Here is a 22,540-nt window from a genome sequence, read left to right as displayed (position 1 = left end):
TTTTTCCCCCTGAACAGTATTAGTCAACAGAGGAAGGGACAAAAAGAAAATGTGTGCAATGGAAAGCTTGTTGCTGACCTCTAGATTTTTCTGCTGTCCAGCTCAACACTTTTCAGCCCATATGCCAAGCTACCTACCTTCCACAGATTTCCAAAGAGAATATACAGGAACTGTTCTAACTGCACAGAGGCATAGACACACAACAATTCATGTATTTTCTCAACAAACCAGAACCTATATAGCACTTCTCAGTAATAAGTCTGTAAAATAGCAGGCATTGTAGGGGTGGAGGGCACATTCTGTGGTCTCTAAATGAATTTTTTTGCATTGTATCTCTCACACCTTTCCAATTTCCACTCATTGTTACACCCTGAGTCTTGATTCACCATGTATTCTAAAGGGGCCAGAATTCAGGGACCTCTGAATCCAGTTTACACTACTATAGGAGTGACTTATTTGTAAACATGCTGAGTATTTGACCATGTACTCTTTATTAATTCTTTCATATATAACAACATAGTTCTTTCTTTTGTTATTGGTGGTGGTGGTATTGGTGGTGGTGGTCATGGGCCTTGAATTCAGGCCTTGAGTGCTGTCCTAAGCTTCTGTGAGCAAGGCTAGTGATCTACCACTTTGAGCCACAGCTCCACTTCTGGTTTCTGGTGGTGAATTGGAGATAAGAGTTTCAGGGACTTTCTTGCTGGGATGGCTTTGAATCACAATCCTCAGTTCTCAACCTTCTGACTAGCAAGGATTATAGGCATGAGTCACCAGTACTGGGCTAATATCTTAGTTCTTTCCTGTAACTGTGTTAAAGGCTTTATTTATTATGCAGGAAACCAAGGAATGGAGAGATTAATTTTGAAAGTATATAATAGTTAGCTATAGCCAAGTGTGGAGGTTGACTAAAGTGCTAACATAATCCTCATTTGATAGCTAAAGGTATTCCAATTGAGAAAAGGAAAAGTGACATGTCATGAACCCTACCTGCTCCATGGATAACTCAATAATCCTTTCCTATTTCCTTATATTTATATTAATCTAATATGAAGGAAAGGACAGCCTTAAACCTCTGATTCTGTTCCAAGTTCAGGGCTCTTTATGCCCATTGTAGGTTACTTATATTATGCAAAAATATACAGTAAAGGCCGGGCACTGTGGGTCATATCTATAAACCTAGCTACTCAGGAGGCTGAGATGTGAGGATTGCAGTTTGAAGGAAAAATTATGAGATTCTTTTTTTCTGGGGGGGGGGTCCGGTCGTGGGGCTTGAGCTCTGGGCCTGGGTGCTGTTCCTCAGCTCTTCAGCTCAAGGCTAGCACTCTACCACTTGAGCCACAGTGCCACTTCTGGCCTTCTTTCTTTTTGCTTATGTGGTGCTGAGGAATCGAACCCAGGGCCTCATGCCTGCAAGGCAAGCACTCTACCACTGAGCCACCTTCCCAGCCCAATTATGAGATTCTTATCTCCAGAGAACTACTCAGAAAAGGCTAGTGGCGCTGTGACTCAAGTTGTACAACACTAGCCTTGAGCAAAAAGAAGTTTATGGACAGCTCCCAGACCCTGAGTTCAAGAGTCAGGACTGGCGCGTGCATGTGCACTGCCCCTCCACCCCCAATATCTAGTCTATTCTTTTCTTCATTCATTCATGGGCCCCGAGAATCTGCAAACTTCTGGGACAAAACTGTAAAGGTCCTATTTCTCTCCCTTTTTTTTCTTTCCAATACACAAACTCAGAGGATACAAAGAATAAGGAAATACCCAAATACTTAGAAAAAGAATGGCAGAAAATAATTTAGTAGAACCCAAAAGATGATAACTTTTCAAAAATAAGATTTATATGTCAACAGCCACAAAGTGTCCTTTGTACAACTATTTAATGGTAATTTTTAAACATTTAAAAATGCATAAAAAAGAAGTACCCCCCCAAAAGCACCCAACTCTTAAAAAAAATACAGCTACAAAGTGATCGAGTAGAAATATAGAATCTTACTCTATATTTTTAACATAGGAATAAACATGAGTATCTAAATTTTGGACTTGAGTTGATGGTTTAATTTAGTAATTTATATAATTATCAGTACAATGATATGGAAGTATATATATTTGCTAAGTTACAAAAAGCAGGCTTTATCCATTATGATCAAATGTACTATTATACATCATCTGCTATATCTAACGGGCTCTATTCATTATGATCAGATAAAAATATATAGCATGTAGTTTATAAAATAATCACCAATTGTATAATAGGTTTGATTTTAAAGTATAAGACACACCGGATTTTAAAATAGCAGTTTGAAAGGAAAAGTACAGTTAAAAAACGACCCGAACCTGTTTAGATACTTAATTTTGCATGTGTACATATACATCTCAAGAGATGCACATATAAACTGAATCAAGAATCTGGCTGAAGAATCTAGATTTTGAAGTGACTGAATAATTTTTAGATGCTATATAACTACCACATCTAAAATGACCCTAATAATGCTGGAGGGATTAAGCATAAAAAGGAACCAGAAATTCCTAGTGTGGTTGATTTTTGTTCTTCTGTTTTAGACCACGGCCTGTATTCACTGTATTGTGAATGCTGCTAACATCAAACAGACAATTTGCATTGTCCAGATTGATCCTTGATTTACAATGGCTTTACATCCTGATAAAACCATCATAGAACAATAACAAGGGAAGAGGTAACAATGATCAACAAGTAATGTTCTCATTGCCTTACTCATGTAACTGTAACCCCTCTGTACAGCATCTTTACGATAAAGTAAAATTTAAAAAAAATCACAATTTGAAATATAATAAAGTCAAGGAAGCATTTAATATGCTTCATCTTTATTGCATACACTAGATCAGGAACTAAGAATAATATAGAGTCTCTATTGTCTGTCTGCTTTTATGATTGGGTGATGGTTCAAAACTGCTGCCGTGTTTGTGGATATAAAACAGCTACCCCAGGAAAAGAACAAGATTCAAAGGACTGTTTCTACTGAATGAGTAGAAACCTTTATAATATACTTTAAAATAGTTAAAACAACTTAAAAATTCTTTTAAAGAGCATTAAAGAAAAAGTTGAACCACTGTAAGCTGGGGACTGTCTATTTTGGAAAAAGAGATGAAATCATGTAGCAAGCCGTGGTCATTCCCACAGAGGAAGTGAGGAAGCCACTGAGACACAGAACAGTGTACAGCCGCAGGTGCCCCCCTGCATCTCCTGAATCATTTACATCTGCCACATGCCTTCCCAATGCCCCTACTGCCCTGTGAATCCTGTGAATCTCAATGAAGACTTCAGCATGACCAAGACTGAAGTTTTCAACTTCAAATGTTCTTTCAATCAAACACAGTAAAGAAAGTTCAGGCACTTTTCCTTTCAGCAAGAAAGACTAACTCCTACTTCTACCCTCACCTCGATGACATAACTCAAGAGAGCAAGAGACAACTTTCCTTGGACTCTTTCAAATAAACTCTCTTTAGGGATCAGGCCATGCCCAAGAAAATAGCTCAGCAGGAAATTTGAAAGAAGAAAAAGAAGAAAAAAAATGAAGAGTGAGAAACTTAGAATAAAAGCAGGAAAGGAACCTGAACAAAACATTACCAGCACCATAATATAACACATGTGCTGTCAAACTTTAGTTATTTGAATGGAATCAGGGATAAGGAGTCAATTTAGAAAATAGAGATCTGGTGAAGGGTGGGGGCCGGAGGTGGTAGCGATTTAAACTGAATAAAAAAATGCACATGTGTGTTGGATGGATGGACACATGACCTAGTTTAGGATAAATGAATCTAAGAACAGTTTGTAATTTATGTGAGTCTGTTTCCAGCTAGTCTGAAAGGCAATCTGAAACTGTGTTATCAATTAGGGGTCCATTGATGGATTATATACAGTCTGAAAGAGCCTGGGGCTGGACATCTTACAGATGTAAATATCAGACATGTGATAGCCTACAGAGTGCATTAATTCTGCTCTCAAAAGGGGCATGAGCTGCAGGAGGAGGAAAAGCATGGGGGAGGGGGATTCTGAGGTCATGCTACCCCATCTACCACTTTTCTCATGTTACAAATAACTGCTCTAGGATGTGGACTTTGGGATGCAGCCACTGCCCGGTAGAATGTCACAAAACTTCAAATGCAAGCAAGCCAGTTCTTAAATACCTAAATGTGGCCGAAAGCTGCACATAAATCTAGCTATGTTAACTCTGCTGAGAATAAATCTTGATAGATTGTAGGTTACACGTTGAGACATGGACTTAGAAATATCAGAACTTAAGATCTTAGTCTTTAACTATATTCTATGGAATTCTGCCGTCCCTAATAGTTTTCAAATTCTTTTACCTAGCTCAACCTTAATGATAAACATTGAAATAAAGCAGCATTATGGAGGAATTTAAAAAATGTTATATACCATTTGGGTCACCTACTGATTTTTTTTTTCATACACTAGACAAGTGTGCTAAGTGAGCCACAATCCCTAGGCTTGATAGTGTTGTCTATTATCCCTCCCCATCCCCTTCTTGCAGCTAAATTTTACTCCAAAAACTCAGCATCCAAATTCTCAGATGCTACATTTGACATCTCTACTCACTTACATTTCCTCACTCATTCCTGTTACTACAGATAAATTATCTCACATCTTGTGACTACACCATGCCTACTTCATCAAGGAAAAGGCTACTGTAACACTAGCTTTTCTTTCTTGGATCCCTTCACACCTACACATATACATGCTGCAACTCCTCCAGTCTTTGTGCAAGCAAACCTTAGGAGTACATGTGCTCACTGTTTCAGAAAAACTGCTTCCTTTTCAACAGCTTGATCCCACTCCTAGAATCAGTCTTTCACTCTTATCTACTATTCCAATGATCCTTTACAAGCTCACCAGCAACGACCACATTGCTGCCTCCTATCATCAGGCTTCTAATCCTGCTGGGCCTTCTTATAACACAGCTGACCTTTTGCTGGAAGTGCTTCAGCATTTGCCTTCAGGGAGATACCCTCTTTGTTCTTCCCTACCATGTTAACTGTGCCTTCTAATTCTTCTCCTGTGTCCTCTTCTCTCAGTGCTTTCAACAAGACAAAGTGTCCTCTGGTCACGTGTGTGCTGGTGCGACCTAGACTGAATGTACCCCAAGTTTACAAGTACTTTGGCTCTGCCCCTGCCCTGTACTGTAGACTTACATACATAAGCATCTGTGATGGTTTTCTACTTGGGTGTCTACCAAGTACCTTAGTCTACTCTTACAAAAGAAACATAAGTTAACCCCCATAGAATTGCTCTACTGCATTCAGAGCAAAAGCTCCTTCCTGGACAGTAAAGTAATGCTTTCAAAGACCTGGTACCCCAAGTACTTCTTTGACCTAATCTCACACTCTCCCATCCCCCACTCCCGTCCTTGTTCACTCCATCACAGCCACTGTGGTCTTCTTACAGTTTCAGAGCACACCAAACATCCTACCCTGAGACCTTTGCCTAGGTACATTTCTTCTAGGAATCCTCATGATTTATAACTGACATATTCACATCTTACCAAGTGAGTGTCTATTTAAAACAGAAGCATTTCTCTTCCTCCCATCCCCAAAGCCCAACCAATATTATCTGCTTCACCTCATTTTTCAATTATTGCTCCTTGATAGTGCTTGTGGTCATCTGTTGTGTGGTGCTACAATAGAATGCCACAGACTAAGTAGTTTATAAGTTATAGAAGGTTATTGCAAGGCTAGTTCTATTGAGGGCCCTCTTGTTACCTGTTAACATGGTAGAAAGCATCCAGCGAATGAAAGAGAAACTGATCTTGTAGTCTTAAAATCTCTGATCATTGTTATTAATCCATTCAGAAGGAGGGGGGTGCTCATGTACACAGTGAAATATAGTTCCACATTATCATCTAGAGTTGTATACACACTTGCTTATTAAAATATATAAGGGTCATCCCCCTTATCATAAGCATTGTTTTTTTTTAATTGTTAAAATACCGTATAGAGGAGTTACAATTACATGGGCAAGATAACAAGTTCATTTCTTATCAAGCATTGTTGCCTCCTCTTTGTTTCCCCTTCCCACCCTTCCCATACTCCCCCCACCTACCCCGACCCGATCCCCCTCCCCCCACCAAAGTTGTAAAGTTCGTTTTTCGACATAACGACTTGTACATCTCATTGTTGCAATGGGTCCACCTATATCCCTAGTTAAATGATTTGTTTTTGCCCTTCCCCTCCACAAATTATACCAACATCAAATACAGTGAAAGCAGGGTTATACCGTGGGGGAGGAACATACAAAGCAACATAGAAATCATCTTATAAATATGTTAGAAACAATAGCAAGAAAGAAAAAAAACATTTGAATCTTATCTTGGGGTTCATTCCCCTAACATCAACTTATCTGACCTTTTCTGCTTGACTCAGACATATACTAGTTATTGCAAATAAGGGAAACCCTGGGACCTATGTTTCTTTGGGCCTGGCTTACTTCACTTTATAATTTTTCCCAAATTTTTCCATTTCCTAACAAATGGGGCAATGTCATTCTTTCTGATGGAGGCATAGAATTCCATTATGTATATATACCACAATTTCTTGATCCATTCATCCACTGAGGGGCATCTGGGTTGGTTCCATATCTTAGCTGTGGTAAATAATGCTGCAATAAATATAGTTGTGTTGGTAGCTTTAGTATGGCCTTGTTTGTGATCATTTGGTTAAATGCCCAAAAGTGGGCTTGCTGGGTCATAGGGGAGCTCTATATGGAGTCTTTTGAGGAACCTCCATACTGCTTTCCAAAATGGTTGAACAAGTTTACACTCCCACCAACAATGTAGTAAAGTTCCCTTCGGTCCACATCCCCTCCAGCATCTGTTGTTATTAGAGTTCTTGATTATAGCCATTCTAACTGGAGTGAGGTGGTATCTCAATGTTGTTTTGATTTCCAAAATTTCTTTTATGGCTAGAGAAGTTGAGCATTTCTACATGTGTCTATTGGCCATCCTTCATTCCTCTTCAGAGAAGTTTCTCTTTAAGTCTTTAACCCACTTATTTTTTGGGCAGTTGTTTCTTTGAAGATTTGTTGTTGGGGGATTTAATTTTTTGAGTCCCAGGTATATTTTAGATATGAGAACCTTGTCTGTTGTATGGCTAGTGAAGATCTTCTCCCAGTCCATGGGCTTTCTATTGATCTTGCTAGCTATGTCCTTTGCCATGCAGAAGCTCTGCAATTTCATGCAATCCCATTTGTCCAACCTTTCTTTGATTTGGTGTGTTTCTGGGTCTCTATTAAGAAAATTTGGGCCTGTGCCAAGGAGACCTAGGGTTTCTCCTATTCCATCCTGTAATGTTTTCAGAGTGTCTGCTTTGACTTCAAGGTCTTTGATCCATTTGGAGTTGATTCTGGTGCAAGGTAATATATAAGGATCTAGCTTTAGTTTTCTACGGGTAGTTAACCAATTTTGCCGCACCATTACTGAAGAGGCTGTCTTTCTTCCATTCTATTTTTTTAGCTCCCTTATGAATATTAGATGGCTATACTTCGTAGGTTCATTTCTGGGTTTTCAATTCTATTCCATTGGTCCTGAGGTCTGTTCTTGTGCCAGTACCAAGCTGTTTTGATTACTATGGCTTTGTAGTAGAGTTTGAAATTTGGTATTGATATTCCTCTAGCACTGTTCTTTCTGTTAAGGATCATTTTTGCTATTCGGGGTCTTTTATTGTTCCATAATGAATTTTTGGATTGACTCTTCTATTTCCTTGAAGAATGAGGTTGGAATTTTGATAGGTATTGCGTTGAATTTGTAGATAGCGTTGTGGAGTATTGCCATTTTCATGATGTTGATCTTTCCAATCCAGGAGCATGAGAGTTTTTGCCACTTTCTAAGTTCTTTTAGGGCATTGTTTTCTTTACAGCTTCCAAACTAGTATGTACCATACAGAAAGTGCTTAATAAATAATAGTTGAATGAATTCTATGTATGTATTTATTCGTTAGCAGATAGGAAGATATAACTTGGATTGCTTCAGTACTACTAAGAATAAAGCAGTACTGTTGCTACTAATGATGGAGCTAGAAACCAGCTATGTGCTCATTATCAGAAACAGTGGACAGACATAAAATAAAATGAGAAACAGGTTGTGGCTGTAGCAGTTTCCAGATCCTTTAGGTTCTGGTCTACTCACTGAGGCATGTAGTCTGGGCCAGAGTACAGAAGTATCACTCTGGATCCCAGGTGAGCATGTGCTGCTCACTGCCCAGTCCGGCATTTCTTATTAGTAGAGCTTCCAATAGACACTCAACATCACACTGAAGATCATCTATCAATAATAGTTAAGAAAGTTACTACCTAACCAAAAAGAGTTAAAATTGCATTTGAAATATAGTCAGCCTTCCACATTTGTGGATTAAACCATCTTAAGATGAAAAATACCCTGTTAAGAAATTAATTCTATACTGAATAGGTACACTTAAGTAATGCTATTAAACAATACAATTAGACAATACAATGCAACAATTTACATCACAGCATTTGCTCAACATTAGATATTAACAGTAATTTAGAGATGATTTAAAACTTGTGGGAAGATGTGTGCAAATACTGCACCATTTTATATTAGGGACTTGAGCATCTCCTGATTCAGTCATCCACAGGGGGCAACCTAGTACTAATCTATGGATAATCAGGAACTGATTAGTAATTGAAATTCTCTTTTTCCACTTTTGTTTATAAGAACAATTGATGTTAGGTTTAAAATTAAGTAAGAAATTTAATAGATCTCCTCAAGTTCGCATGAATTACAAAATCCTTAACTATGTACAATGTTGTGTTATGGGGATAAGCACTTATATTTAATTCTATTCAAATATCTCTTTTTCAGCCTTATGACTTTATGCACAATACATCTTGTGTTACTAAGCATTTTTAAGAGGGAAAATACATTTTGAGACTGAGGAATCAAGTGCTAGCTCTATACCCTGTACCAGCTATGAAATCTTCCACAATTAATATTCTTAGCATTTTATGTTCCATCTACTCTCTTCTGTTATTTTTTAAAATGAAAAACTCTGTCACTTAACTTCCTTTCTAGTAAGAAACCTCACCTGCTCCAGAAGATTTCCAAGTTCTCTGATCATTAAAAATTGATTGAATCATTTATATGTATTTACGTCCAGAGAATATGCCTGGCAGATTTAGATTGAACCATTTATCTACAGCTAAAATTTTATTATCCCTAAGAAACTTAAAGCTAACAGTTCTTTCACTTCAGATCCAACAGACTGATTGCCTAGTTTGTGTACATAATTCCCAAAGACAACAATTTTTCCTCCAGACGGGGCCTGGATGGGAATTCACAAGTACTTATTCTAGTCTTCTAACTTGTCTCTTGAGTTTAATGTGTCCACAGTAGTCCTTGGCTTTGGGAAATAGAATTCTTCACAGTTAGGGATAAGATAGAGCCTTTAGTTTCCCAGGAATAAGGAAAGGCTTAGGACCTGAAAAATCAAAGTTGATGTTATTTCTAAAAATCCTTCCATCTGTGAAGCTTCTTAAGTGTTGAGATCCAACATAAGACACAATGAAAAACAAAATATTCAGTGGAACTCCAGGGCAAGAGAACATAGAGACTACATGACTTCAATGCTGTGCAGGGTATTAATTACAACTGTATATAGACAAGTTATAGTAAGTAAGCAAGTTCAATCTTCCTGTGTAGTGTTATGGTACTAACTTAATAATTTTTTGTGGTATTCAGAAAACCACAGAACAAATTCAAAATTATAACTAGAGACTGCAAATAAAATTTAGCATCTGTTGTTGCAATAATAAGTTGGTCTCTAAACCAACCTTTAGCAATCCAAAGGTAAAACTCCTTATAAATAAGAAGATGAATTAAAGAGCCTACCAAGTTACTTGGTATGTGGTGTCTGTATGCCAGGTTTCTTTTCTTTCTTCATTGGGGGTTCCAGGAAAAAAAAAACAAACCATATCCAGTTTTAAGTATATGACAGTTGTCTTCAAAACTTATAGAACAAGAGCATGAGTCAATTGAGCTTAGCAAACATGAGGCTCTGACTTCAAACACTAGCACATTAATATAAAAATGAGGAATGAATAAACAACTAAGGAATATATTTATTGATTTTACACACGGTGGTTCATTTTTCATGAAACCAACAAATTACTCACCTGAATTTAAATCTCGTCCTGGATTGAAGGCTCGGCTATTAACAGTAGTAGAAAGTCGATCACAACTAATTGTTCTGGATACATTTGTGTTAAAGTTCCCATCAAATCTGAAACAATAGAAGAAGATTTAAAAATGCCTACTTTGTCATTATCTGACCCAGAAAAGCCAATCAACAAAAAAATAATAGTTCATAATGTGTGCAAATAGGTCAGCCCATAAATAGTAATGACTTTACATTGAATGCACAGTTATTAAAAAAATCAGAATATGGGGAAAAATAACACTCAAATCTAGAAGATTTAGAAATTGAGTTAAATGCTAAGAAGTACAAAAAACAACTGACTTTTTAAAACCACTTTTTAAAAAGGAACTTATGTACCTCACTCATGTAACTGTAACCCTCTGTATAGTATCTTTACAATAAAAAAATAATAAAATAAAGAGAAAAGAAAGGGAACTTAGGTTACTATTATTGATTAAAAATCACATAGAAAACAAAATCCAGACTAGACTTAGAAAAATTCACACTTGAGCGCTAATTCTTTCAGTTATCCTATGTGAAAAATTAATAACTGAAGTATAAAAATGGACAGTGGTGGAAGGGAAAGAATGTGGGGAGTAACACGGTCTGACTGGAGCCTCTGCTCTGTTACCACTAAGTGTGGGACCCTGAGAAACATGTTAACTTTGAGCCTCTGCTTTCTTATCTGAGAAGATAATAAAACTTTCTGAAGCTGCCAAAAAAATTAGAAATAATGTATGTAAGCACCTCTTGTGGAATATGGCATATATTGTGACTGTTATATTTTAGCAGGTGTGGAGCTGATAGTAGAGTCAGGAATTAATTATTAACTAAATAATTACGTAATGTGCTGGTGATCGAATCCAGGACTAGGCCTGTAGCCATACAATGCTAGTACTCTAGATGGTTGCTAATCACACATTTTTACATATAGTCTTTAGGACTATTTTATTTGTATCTAGTTCAAAAAAGAAGGATTTTTTTTAAAAAACAAAACAAAACTTCCATGTGATCTACTTAGGATTTCAGATACTGAGAAGAACTCTTGAAGTTTCTAAGACATACTCAAGCTCAACTGATAATAGATTTTTTTTAAGGCTAACATCATTAATAAAATTCTATTAACGTATAACCTAGGAGAAACGTCCGTTGGGTCCTTTGATTATTTGTTGGTTACATATCATAAAATGTACGAACTACTGAGCTGAAATGATTGCATAAACAAGAGGGTGAGGTCTTCATATGGTGTGAGTTTCAACAGTACAAGTTAAACAATCTGTTGGAGTACATATCACCACCAGGAAGGAGGTACTGGGTGTTAGGAGCCCTTTCTTCTAGCCTCTATCCCAGTGCAGAATTACATCAACAATGTCAACAGTGCCGCAGAGGACATAGTTGCTTCACCAATATAGCTGCTCTCCCTTGGGCCTGCTCCAATTTGTCTACACGAGAAGACTGCTGTCTTAAAGCCACAGATGGGGAGACACAGAAGAGATAATACAGTAGCAGCTGTCCAGTGTGCATGCTGGCCCAGCAACATCACCCTTCTTTCTACATGTAGCCAGCCACACAGTCTATTTCCTCACAAACACTTCTTGTTTGACCAGGGAAGTCAAAGGTAAAAGTTTCTCCAATGATGTTGATGGCATTTGTTCAGTCCAATATTATAGCTGCGTGTGTCTACTGAACATTTGAAATACATGTAACAGAAACACTAAATTTCCTGTTTTATTGAATCTTAAGTGAATCATGGCAAAGGGTTACCGTATTAGACAATTGAAGTCTCCTTCCTCATGAAGACCAGCTGTGGCTGGCTTTCCAAGTCTATATCATGTGTGCCTTCTATCGTCTCAAAACATATGCCATTGATATGGTTCTATTTATGTTTTTTTAAAGCATCTTAATTAATTTTATTGAGGTAGGGTCTTGCTATGTAACCCAGTTTTGCTTGGAACGTGCTGTGTAGTGTAGGCTGGCTTTGAGCTCATGATTTTTCTGTTTTCACCTCCTGAATGCTAGAATTACAAGTGTTTGTTACTATGCTTGGTTCTTTTCTTGTATATTCTTGGGCTTCCTGCTGTAGTTGGATGACAAGTGCTTACCACCATGCCCATCTTTTTTGTGTGTGAGTTATTTTTTTTTTTTTGTGAAAATACTATACAGAGGGGTTACAATTACATGGGCAAGATAATTTCTTATCAAGCATTGTAGTCTCCTCCTTTGTTTCTCCTTACCATCCCTTCCCATTCCTCCCCCCCTCCAATCTTATTCCACTGCAATGGAGTTTTTCATACTTTTCTGTTAGGTCTAGCCTGGAATTCTGATCCTCCTGAATTCAACCTCACAAGTAGCTATGATTACAGGTATGAGCCTCTATTGCCTGGGACATTTGTGTACCTTTGATGGATGGACTTTTGTGGATCAGGTTCCATGAATAGGTAGGTAAAAGTCCCATGAAGGGAGACACAGTATCTGGTTAATGTCACTCACCATAATCTAAACGTTTACTATTGTTCTTGTCAAAAATAGGTGCTCACATTAACTGGTCTTTCATGAATATCCATGGTACCTATTCCTGTTCTGGGCTTCTCTTGAAAGCTTCAGATGTCTTAGCAGCTAAAGACTATAACTGATTTGAATAGTTATGAAATACTGAGAGCCAAGCTACACCAGAAAGCCCTGATATGTATGCTGGAATGTGCATGCACCTGGGATCCACCCTTAAAGTGTGTGATGTAGTAAAGTAGGGGTAAGGCTCAAGAATCTGATTTTGACAAGTTATGATGAAGAACAGCTTTCTGATGAGCACTGGTACATCCCAGAATGCCTCTAAAAGTCCAAGGACAGAGGGCATTCTTAGGCATGGCTACCATTTACAGGTAGACTTTCCTATCCAAATTGTGAGCCTCTTAATTACCTACCCATTTCACAAGACCATATAGCAAGTCAACGACATATGAGAGACTAGAACCTATCAATCAACATTTTTGGGTGAATAAAGGATACACTGCTTGGCTTTGCTAATGTCATACTGTTACTCTGTTACACATACATAGAAAAGCTTGTTGAAAAGGGTAACTAGAATGAAAACTGACAAATCTGCCCAGGAAAAGGTAGGTTCAAAGCCGGCCCTTGTCTACCTGGATGGGGAACTCACAGCCTTCATCTTTTGAAGACTGAAGTACAGTGCTGAGGATGTAAGGATTCCTCATGTTTTTGTGAAATAAAAGCTGGCTCCCAGGAACTAGGAAGACACCAAGGAACTATTAATATAGGTTCTTATTTTCTACACAGAGAAGATCATTGCCAAGGGCATTAAAGAAGGCATCTTTATAACAACAAAATGTAAGTAACTCATTAACAAAGTAGGTGCTTAGTAAACATTGGTTAGGCACGAAAAGGTTTCACAAGGTAGTATATCATCAATGATCAACCTGCCCTTCTCTTCCCACCACCTCCCAACCACACTGGGCCCTTAAAATATGTTTTTCTGTGGAACCTCAACTAAGCCAGTCTCCAGTGTCTGCTATATTCCTTCTTTAACCCATCCTCCTCCCTCAAATTTCTACTGTCAGTTCAGCCAAGAATGAGTCCTTCTTCAAAAAAAAAAAATACTTTTGTGCCATTCCTACATCTTGAACTCAGAGCCTGGACACATGAGCTTTCTTAATCACACGCCTATATTGTTATCTATTTTTTTCTTGTTGTTGTATAATCAGGTTTGACACAATATCCAGTCATATCCAATAGATTGGCTGTAGGTTCTACTTGTATCAACAGAACAAAAAACACCATCAACTAGGTGGCTCATAAACACTAGAAATGTATTTCTCAGCCTCTCGTGGCCCACTTGTGTAATCTTAGCTACTTGGGAGGCTGGGATCTGAGGATCTTGATTCAAAGTCAGACTGGGCAAGAAAGTCTGTGAGACTCTTATCTCCAACTAACCACCAGAAAACCAAGTGGAGCTGTGACTCTAAGTGGTAGAGTGTTAGCCTGGAGCAAAAGAGGTCAGGGACAGAGCCCAGGCCCTGAATTCAAGCCTCGTTGCTGACAAAAAGATAAAAATGTGTTTCTCACAGTTGTGGAAGATAGATCTAAGTGGCAACTGAGGGCCCACAAGACAGTATGGTGGGTTCATGGGTACTGCATCTTGTGTTGTCAATGAAAGAGGGAGCAAGGCAGCCCTCCAGGGCCTCTTTTGTAAGGGCCCTAATCCAAAAGGTCTTATCTCCTAATATGATCATCCTAATGATTAAGTTTCAGTGTCTATCTGTCAGGGTTCAGGTACCAAACAATAGCATCAATAAAAACTTTAACATTAAAATTTATTGAAAACAGAAAGCTAAGTCACCAGAAATCTCTGGGCATTTATATTTCCTAGAATTTATCAAACAGCTAACTTTTATCTCCCAACAATTTGGATTGCTTTAGAGTTCTCTGACGTGTACTACATGTCAGAGATGGAGCATGCACCCCCATCTGCCAAGTTCAAGTGGAAAGCTTGGAAATAAGCCCACTCTGATGCTTTTCTCACCACTCCTGCCACCCTTGTATGAGCCAAGTAAGGAAGTTGGTATCAACATGGGGCTTAAGAGATAAAGAAGGGATAGTATGCCCAGGGCAGGTGGACCAGCCAGACTGGGAGAAGTAATTGCTAGAAGCAGTAATAAATGGGAGGGAATATCTCTAACTCTCTACTCAACATGTCAATGCCTGCTGTTCTGTCTGGACTCTGGATTTACCGGACTCCCAAACAGGAGCAAAACGTGACTAGCCATCCTTGCTACACTAGCCATTTCCTGTCCCTGGCAGAATGGTTGCCTAGTCAAAGGCAGGAAGACATATAAGGCAGGAAGGCATTTAATACACGTGTGCTTTTGAGAAAAGCAATTTATTTAACAACAACAACAGCAACAAAACCACAAAAACACAGCATGCTTTTTACTCATCATGATTTGGAGGATATGGAAATAAAAAGTTCATGCTTAAGATATTTTATTTAAAAAGCACACATTTCAATTATTCTTAAGGGTTACCTTGAAGATTTTCTTTTGAGAAGTATATTGGCATGAGACAGTACAATCATTCTAGGTTTATGAAAAGGTCAAGAACTGGGGAAAAATCATAGATTTTCATAGAAAATAAGCAATTCAATTTAAGAAGTTGAGTTTACTTCATTCTTTATATTTATGCTTTTAGAAAGTTAGTAATGACAGTAGAAAATCCTATCTAAATCCCCTTCAGACCTAAACTCTTAAAAAAAAGAGATATTGGATAAAAATTGCCTTCTACACTTATTTTCCTAAGATAAAATTCAGTTTCAAGAGAAATAACTCCATTTCTCCTAGCCCCTTAAGAAAAAGATGAGGGGTGGGGGGAGAGAAACTTCCTTCTGGATTTGCTTTTATGAACAACTGATCGAAACTGCATCCCGAGGGAGAAAACAGAACTGTGACTCCCACTTTGATCTCTTCCCCATGGAGAAATTCACTCCCTGCCTGCCTTGCAAGATGTTCATTTGATTGACATTCGCTCTGATGTGCAAACTGCTTTGAACTTCAGACATTTAATTCCCATCAGGCTGCAGTCATTTTTATTCTCCTTCAACAGGATTTACAAGCAGGAGATCAGCAAATGTAGAAGATAAAATAAATTTGCAGAAGCTTTGAATCTTACATCAAAACAGTGTTCGAGTGAGTTCCAATTGGATTTCATTCAGCCTCAATTCACAGTGTAAATCAACTTTTCAGTGGAGTCCCAGTTTAGCAAGAGAAAGATTTTTTTTAAAGATGCACAGGCATGCACGCACACACACACACACACACACACACACACACACACAGACGCACAGAGTTGGGGTTTACTTCCTGAATCTCATGCTTGGTCTTTGTTTAAATTTCCTAGAGAAGGTGACTTGCCAGGCCAATCATTCAGAATCCTAGGTTTTCCTGAACATTTCTAGGGAAGCTTGCCCAATTCATCACATAACACACAGAAAACCACACCCCCAGTGTGGGCTCCAAGGGCAGTGGTGAAATGTGGTATTGTTCATGGATATGTTTTTAAGGCAATGATTTAAAAAGCAAATCCCTGTGGATTTCTTAGAAGAGTAAGGCTTAAGTACTCACTGAGTCCATATACAAAAGCCAATATAATAGCAGCTAATGGGGCAGGGGCTATTAAAAAACAACAACAACAAAAAACTTGTGTGTTTGTTTTATTAATCACTTCTAAAATGCTGAGATAAGTACAAGAGTTTTATATATTCATATATATGTGTATATACATCTACACACACATACACACACACACACACACACACACATACACACACACACATCTCCTTTCTTCTGAAAGCAAAGTGAGTTCCCCACCACACAAGCAGGCCCTGGCTGCGGGCTGCAGCATCACCAAGCACACCATTTTCTGCAGAAATGGAGGACTGAAAACCCTTACTAGTAGCTCAGGGAGGCTTGAAAGCTGCAGATTCGAAGAGATACCTTCTCACCTGGCAGAAGCTCTCCTCCTAGCAACAGCCTGACAATGTCAGATTTACTGTGAAAGAGGAGAAGGAGACTCATCTCCCCACGGCCATAGCACCAGGCTCTTCCTTGCTCATTCTTTCTGGGAAGCATGGGCTCTCTAAATATTTGAGCAACACCAGTTGAAAAGAATTAAACAGAGCCCCCTTATCTTCCACTTAACCACCCAGGAGAATAAAGTTAAACAAAGAAAGAGCCAAGATAAGAATCAAACATCTGCACTGGCAAATATTTAAACTCTGTTTGAATAGTAGAGGAAAGGGCCAAGAGTATGATCACTTCAAAAAGGAACCTCACATTTATAAAGTCAATGATACTTGAACCTCCCCAACTGAGTTTACTTATTCAAACACCTAAATTAATGGGCAAACTGAAAAAGCTGTCAAATATCATGTAATCATGTTTCGAGAAATGGCTTTTCCTTCTATCTAGGCAGAGATGGGAGTGATAAGTCACATTCTTTTTGTTCTTATCAGTAATAAGGATTAAACCTCCTGGGTTCAGCCAGGCTAGACTGGAAACAAGGGGCTAGTTACAAATGTCCTTGGAAGGTGAGGCTTTGAGAGCATACTTAGGATGTCACCCTCTTTACTCAGGTCTGAGTGTTATGTAAACCAACCACATAGCTTCTGCACTATTTCCCCACAACAGTCCTTGGCTCTGGTTTCCATAGGTAAACAGAAGCTGGGAAAATTGTACAGGTGACAACCAGGGCCAATAGAAACTGGATCTACAGGCACAGCAAACATTTCTCCTTATCTACCATCAAGTTGGAATGGGGAGGGGTAGAAGAGAGGAAAAGGAAGCGAATGGAGAAAGGGGAAGAGAATGGAAGATCAGGAAGAGGGGAGAAGATGGGAAGAGGAAGCAAGAAGGGGTGGAGAAGGAGGGAAGAAGATGATAAAAGAGGAAGAGGAGGTAGGAAGAAGAAGAGACTAGAGGAGGAGGAAGAGGAAAAGGGAGGAGGAGAAAGAGGAAAGAGGGAGAGGAGAGGTATCTGGGAGAATTAAAAGAAAGCAGGCAGAGGTCAGTGGTCTGGTGGAGTCTGCAGACCACGATTACAGTATCCCATAGTACTTTTGTCCTGTGGCTAATCTCCAGAAGAGACTTATCCTGTACCTTCTTTCTTGTTTGGGTGATATAAAAGAAAAGATCCTCTTTACTTCTTTATCTCCAAGGCCTTTCCTAGAACCAGCCTGTGAAGAGGGTAGTTCCTAACAAACCTAAATACGGAAAACCTAAAGGCTATCTTCTCAATACTACAGTACAGACCAGAGATTGCAAACCAAATGTTTTCCTCATCCTGCATATACACAGAGGGTAGAGTTAATAACAGACAACCATGAATGGTAAAATAGAAACATCAAAGACAACTGCTAAGAACCTCAGTTAGCAGATGACTTTAAAGATGAACTAGGTCCATCTTTCAGGCAACTGTGTATGGAGGTCAGAGAGGCCCTTCCAAACCCCACTTCCTCTGCAAAAGAAACAGGACATATGATATGGAATACTTCTGGCTGATGTGTCAGTAAAGGGAATTACTTACTCATTACTAAATAGTTGATAAAACTAGAGTATGAAGACATCTGAACATAATCACAGTGGCTAAGTCTCCAAGAAAGGATCCTAGACAGAATGGTTTTTAGATCTTAGCCTTTGAAAACACGTTGATATTTTAGCACAGTAAGACACACACACAAAGCTTATAGGAACATTTCTGGTTTTCAGTTAAAACAGAATGTTGTTTTTTTTAAGCTAGTAGATCTCATCAGCTAGTTTCTTTTAGAGATAGATTTGAAAAAGAAAGGAAAGCCCCAAACCAACTGTATGTAAAAATCTATAGAATGTAGCTGGGGTAATTAAATATGAAGGCAACAAGGCAGGTCTCCAGAGCCTTCTGTCTGTGAAGAAAGAGCAGGAAAATACAGAAAGCTGACCCAAGGGCTTTCGTGAGGGTGCTTGCTTATAAAAAGTAATAATAATAAAATAATAGCCACACAGATGCCTACCAATGTAGATATCTCTGTTTCTCTGCACACATGGAAATGGTTCCATTACTGCAGGAACTTGGCTTTAGACTAAATAAAGTAGCCACTGTGGAAGGGCTTTATATTCAGCGGATTCAGAAACTTTTGATCATTCTGGGGAAAAAAAATGAAATTTTAAAGAACATATAGCTGAGCACCTCACTGGACAGATAAGTCATCCCAATTTTGCCCCTGGTCACAGTATTTTATCATTAAAAGAAAAACTCACCAGTGGTACACTAATCTCAACATTTGGGAAGCAGAGGGAGGAACATGTGTTTAAAGCCAGTCTGGGCTGCATAGAAAGATCCATTCTCCAAACACCAAGACAACAAAGTTAATGAAACGAAGCAAAGCAAAACAAACAAGAAGCCCCAACTCATTTGGAATTAGGAAACGTAGATTCTAATGCCATCTTCTGCCATAACCTCTCTAATTCTACTTCCTTACTTGTAAAATGGAGAGGCAGGCAAGGATTAAAAGCTGGGCAGAAATATTTCTGAATCTACCAGGTTATTCAGAGCTCATGTGAAGAATATAAATTAAAGCAACTGCTGTTTGCCGAAGTAAAGGGCTAAGAATTTCAGTGAAACATAACAAGCCTATGTAACTTTTTATATACCTTAACTGATGCAATTGAGTAGGTTTTCAGAAATGCAAATGTTCTGCAAAATCTTTGTTGAATTCTGAGCTCAGCTCAAGGAAGGCCTGCTGGTACCAATATCCGTAAAGACTGTATCTGTACTATTTAGTCTGCCTGCAGGTAATACTTGTTAAAGGGACTAGCGATGGAAATATAAGATTAAGAAGAGTAAGATTTGCCACACAGTACTTTATGGATAAAAACACAAAACATATCTTCCTGGGGAAGAAACAAGACTTGACATAAAATTAAATTCCGTGGTGAGGGACCAAGTTTGTCAGTTTATTTGCCCTTGTGACACAGAGTAAAGGCCTGGAATCACAAGGATACACCACTGAGCTGAGTCATGGTGTTTTATTCCAAGCAAGAATAGCAATAGTAAGAAATGAAAGGGAAACAGTTTCAAACACTTTACATTACACCTCATGTGCATTACCTTAAAATCAGGCTTGAGAGGAAGACAGAAGTGGTTTACATGTGGCTCAACTGTTCTAGCTAGAAGCATTATTACATGATGAACAAATACAACATTAAATACAGAGATTTCTGAGGTGGTTGATATGCCAGGAAGTCATCGCATTCTACATTGTATGTGTGCGTTAGGACTTTACACTCTATTCCATAAGTAAGAATAATTTCTGTGCCAAGGAACAATTAAAATATATTAAAAATAAACTTACACATGTCAGCTATACCTTCTCTCCTGAACATGACACTCTTCATATGCCTCACAGAGTTATGAGGAGGAAATATTTGAGAGGTGAGAATAAAATGATGTTACTGGTTGTTTTCAACTTCTTGCTAATCACCTCCTAAGAATGGCCCACATACAATTCAAAATCCAAATCGGCAGCTTCATATTGACTTCATTTTTCTCTTAAATAGCTTTTGCTCTGATTTTTCCCCCTTCACCAGCAAATTTTCATCCTCTAGGGTGCTCAATTAAAAATTAGATCCATCTTTAACAATCTCCCTTCTTTATTGAACTATATCGGGTCTGTAAATGAAGATGGTATTGGGAAACTCACTGAAAGCTGTTAAAGAATAGAGGGGAGAACAGGGAAAGAGAGCAACAAAAGGGACTGATCAGGGTAAAATATATATGTGTCAAAGCCATTGTGATACCCTTTTGCATAATTAACATACACTGAAAAATGAAAAAGGTTCTGTTAGGGACCTGCTGGGAAGGTGGTTCAGCGGTAGAGTGCTTGCCTTGCATGCATGAGGCCCTGGGTTCAATTCCTCAGCACCAGAAGTAGCACTGTGCCTAAGTGGTAGAGGTAGCCTTGAGCTAAAGAGCTGAGGGACAGCACCCGGGCCCGTAGTTCAGGTCCCACAACTGACAAAAAGAAAAGAAAAGAAAAGGAGGAAGGAAGGAAGGAAGGAAGGAAGGAAGGAAGGAAGGAAGAAGGAAAGGAAGGAAGGAAGAAAGAAAGAAGGAAAGAAAGAGGTTATCTTGGAGAATGAGTCTGTGGAGATCCATTCATCCTCAATGGACAAATGGATCAGGAAAAGGTGGTATATATGCACAATGGAATTTTACTCATCCATTAGAAAGAATGATGACATTGTACTATTCCTAAGGAAATGGAAAGACTTGGAAAAAATTATATTAAGTAAGCTAGACCCACAGAAAGTTTGCATGGTTTTCCTCATTTGTGGTAGATAGAATGTATTTATGCATCTAGATGTAAACATGTTGGGTGGTATGCAAGTGGTTACAAATGAATTAACTGAAGTATAATAGACTCTATGGAGAGCTCAAATAGTATAATGTTTTAGAAAGACTAGGTCAAAGCCCAATAAAATCATCACCAGGAAATGTGTACATGCAAGATGGAGGATAGGGCTAAGGGGTGAGGAGCAGGGGAAGGAAAAGGAGAAGGGAATGGAAAGAATGTACTCAAGCATTCATTGTATATACCACAAGATTAAGAAAAGTAAGGGGGGTGGGTCAAAGGAGAGGTGAATGTTGAAGGGGGTATCATTGATCAAAATGCACTGTATTCATAAACTGTTAAATGGCACCTCCTTAATTTTAAAAGGAGATGGCCCATGGGGTAGCTGAATGAGGGAAAATATGGTCATATTTTATACACATATGAAAATAAAACAAGGAGGCCTGTTGAAATTGTGTTGAGGTGTGGGAAAGATGAAGAGAGCAAGCGTGATGAAGAGGTGAGTTTGGTCCAGATATCTTGTACACATGTAGGAAAATATCACAATGAAACCCTCTTGTACAACCCTCTTGTTAACAAAACTAAAGGAACAAAAAGGTAAATCTTGGGGCTGGGAAGGTGGCTCAGTGGTAGAGTGCTTGCCTTGCATGCATGAGGCCCTGGGTTCAATTCCTCAGCACCACATAAGTAGAAAAAGGCAGAAGTGGCGCTGTGGCTCAAGTGGTAAAGTGCTAGCCTTGAGCTGAAGAGCTGAGGGACAGTGCCCAGGCCCAGAGTTCAGGCCCATGACCGACAAAAAAATAAATAATAAAATAAAATTATATATTAAAAAAAGGTAAATCTTCTTCCTGACCCAAATCTCTAAAAAAGCCTAATTATCACAGTGCACATATTTTTAGTAAGTTTTTTATTGTGAAAATACTGTACAGAGGGGTTACAGTTACATGAACAAGGTAATGAGTACATTTCTTATCAAGTATTGTTGCCTCCTCCTTTGTTTTTCCCCTATCACCCCTTCCTCCCACCTCCACAACTGCACTCCCCACCCCCCAAAATTGTAAAGTTCGTTTAACAACATAGTGTCTTGTACATCTCATTGTTGCAATGGGTCCACCTGTATCCCTATTTAAACATTTTGTTTTTTCCCTTCCTCTCCCCAAATTATACCATCATCAAGTACAGTGAAAACAGGAGTTATTCCGAAGGTCCACATATTCTATACTCCCTTGCCTTTACTGTCTGTGTTTCACTCTTGCCAGTCATCTGTCTTTGGATTTCCTATGACTGTCCCTCAATATATCATGCTTTTCTCTGTAATTATCAAATTGGGCAACGTCCTTTCCAACATGGTTATTCTTCACTTGCCAACATCCTAATTTTCTCAAATCACTGACCTGACCATGGACTTTCCAGATTACCCAGGATTGCTGCCAGCCCAAGTGT

General features: G+C 38.6%; 1 protein-coding gene across 1 annotated transcript in view; it reads right to left on the bottom strand.

Moving 5' to 3' along the window:
• Positions 1-22,540, bottom strand: part of Cachd1 (cache domain containing 1) — a 221,741-nt gene that overhangs the window by 76,233 nt on the left and 122,968 nt on the right. The window contains exon 5 of the mRNA XM_013020541.1: positions 10,181-10,287. Within this exon, the coding sequence (XP_012875995.1) occupies positions 10,181-10,287 (107 nt within the window). The remainder of the gene's footprint in view (positions 1-10,180; positions 10,288-22,540) is intronic.

The sequence above is a fragment of the Dipodomys ordii genome, unplaced genomic scaffold (genome assembly GCF_000151885.1).
Source record: "Dipodomys ordii isolate 6190 unplaced genomic scaffold, Dord_2.0 Scaffold51, whole genome shotgun sequence".
Classification (NCBI taxonomy): Eukaryota; Metazoa; Chordata; class Mammalia; order Rodentia; family Heteromyidae; genus Dipodomys; species Dipodomys ordii.
The sequence above is the reverse complement of the archived record's forward strand: the minus strand, read 5'-3'. Positions and strand labels throughout refer to the sequence as shown.